The 2,500-nt window shown below is 44.3% G+C and overlaps 1 protein-coding gene across 1 annotated transcript in view; it reads left to right on the forward strand.

Annotated features, from left to right (window-relative positions):
* The window catches only part of LOC120547663 (ninein-like protein), a 7,243-nt gene that overhangs the window by 3,134 nt on the left and 1,609 nt on the right, over positions 1-2,500 (forward strand). The window contains exons 2-3 of the mRNA XM_039783195.1: positions 1-2; positions 1,320-1,416. The exon at positions 1-2 is cut by the window's left edge and continues 195 nt beyond it. Of these exons, the coding sequence (XP_039639129.1) occupies positions 1-2; positions 1,320-1,416 (99 nt within the window). The remainder of the gene's footprint in view (positions 3-1,319; positions 1,417-2,500) is intronic.

Here is a 2,500-nt window from a genome sequence, read left to right on the forward strand (position 1 = left end):
GGGTAAACACACACACACACACACACACACTCACACACACACATACAGATATACACACACACACACACACACACACACTCACACACACACACATACAGATATACACACACACACACACAGATATACACACACACACACACACACACACACACACATACAGATATACACACACACACACATATACACATATACACACACACACACACACACATACAGATATACACACACACACACACACACACACACACACACACACACACACACACACACACACACACATACAGATATACACACACACACACACACACACACAGATATACACACACACACACACACACCCTCACCACACACACACACACACACACACATACACATACAGATATACACACACACACACACACACACACACACATATAGACATGCATATATACACACACACACACACACACACACAGGCACACAGATATACACGCAATACACACATACATACACACACACACACACACACACACACACACAACACACACCTACACATACAGATATATACACACACACACACGCACACATACACACAGATATACACGCATACACACACACACACACACACACACACACACACACATAAAAGATATATACACACACACACACACACACATAAACACACACACACATACAGATATATACACACACACACACACACACACACACACACACACACATAAAACACACACACACATACAGATATATACACACACACATACACACACACACACAGATATACACACACACACACACAATATACACGACAAACACACACACCAGATACACTCACCCATGCACGCACACACATGCACAAACACACACACACACACAGGCACACACACCACAGCGCATAATACACACCCACAACAACACACAACACAGGCAACACACACACACACACAGCACACACACACACACACAGGCACACACACACACACCACACACAACACACACACACACACACACACATACACACACAGATACACTCACCCATGCACGCAGACACATGCACAAACATACACACACACACAAACACAGGCACACACACACACACACAAACATACATACACACACACAAACATACATACACACACACAAACACAGGCACACACACACAAACACACACACACACACAAACACAGGCACACACACACACACACACACACACACACACACACACACACACACGCACACACACACACACACATACAGATATACACACACACACACACACACACACAACACACACACTCACACCTGTGAATGATGTCTTTCAGGTGAACTTTGAGGAGTTTAAAGAAGGCTTCGTGGCCGTTCTGTCTCGGTCTCTGGACTTCAGCACGTCGGAGGACGACAGCAGCTACCTGGAGCCAGGTGGGAGGGAGGGGGGGGGGGGGGGGCTGCAAGGCCTCCCCCCCCCTCCCTCCCACAGTTTTTGTTGCTGTTTTCTGTTTGAAGTTTCTCACCTTTTGTCGTTTGTTTTGACCTCTTCTTCACTTTTTTCTGCTGTCTTTTTCCAAGTTTCTGTCTCCTTTTCCCATCAGTATTTAACTGTAGTCCAGGTCCAAGGCTGTAGTTTAGTAAATCTATCGCTGTATTTCTTCCTCTTTATAGAGACTTTTTCTTTTCTACCAAACATTATTCGCGCTGGTTAGGGGGTACATGGCTTAAAAACACTGTTCAAAGGGGGGGAACATTATTGAAAAAAGCTTGAGCACCAGTGGTATAAAGTATATTGTCAGCAGAGAGTCGTGGAGGTTGTGGAGAGCAGCAGAGCTGGAAGAGATTGGTGGATTTTAGGTTAATTTCCTTCAGATCCAGAGTGTAAAACTGTCAAAAACGTTGAAAAAAGCAGCAAAAAAATCAATTAAAGCATCAAAAATGTCAGAAAAAGCACCAGAAAGCGTTAAAGTGCCCATATTATGAAAAAAAAACACTTTTTTCTGGTGATTTGGGGTGTTCTTTTGTGTCTCTGGTGCTTCCACACACATACACACTTTGAAAATAATCCATCCATGCTGTTCTGAGTGAGATCTGGTTTCTGAATGTGTCCTGCCTTCAGCCTCCTGGTGAGCTGTTCAAAATCGGCTCGGACTGTGACGTCACAGTCCGAAATGAGCTGGCTAACCGCAACCGTTAGCTCGTTAGCATGCTAACTGTTAGCATTAGCATGCTAACGCTAATGCTAACATGCTATGTCGTTCTCAATAGCAAAGCACTGCTACAACACACACAAGTTCACCATAATCTCCAAAAGAACTACTTCCATGTGCGCCCTCATTTAGAAGTCTCCCAGCTGATCCTGCCTTGTAACTGACCAAAGTTGGAGAAACAGGCTTTCTTTTACTGTCTCTAGAGTTAGCTAGCTGACATGCTCTACATCTGAGCTACTGAGCATGTGCGAGTGCAATCAAAGATAGTACAGAAGAAGAAGAAGATGAAAAGAGGTCTCACTCTG

Source organism: Perca fluviatilis, chromosome 19, assembly GCF_010015445.1.
Source record: "Perca fluviatilis chromosome 19, GENO_Pfluv_1.0, whole genome shotgun sequence".
Lineage (NCBI taxonomy): Eukaryota > Metazoa > Chordata > Actinopteri > Perciformes > Percidae > Perca > Perca fluviatilis.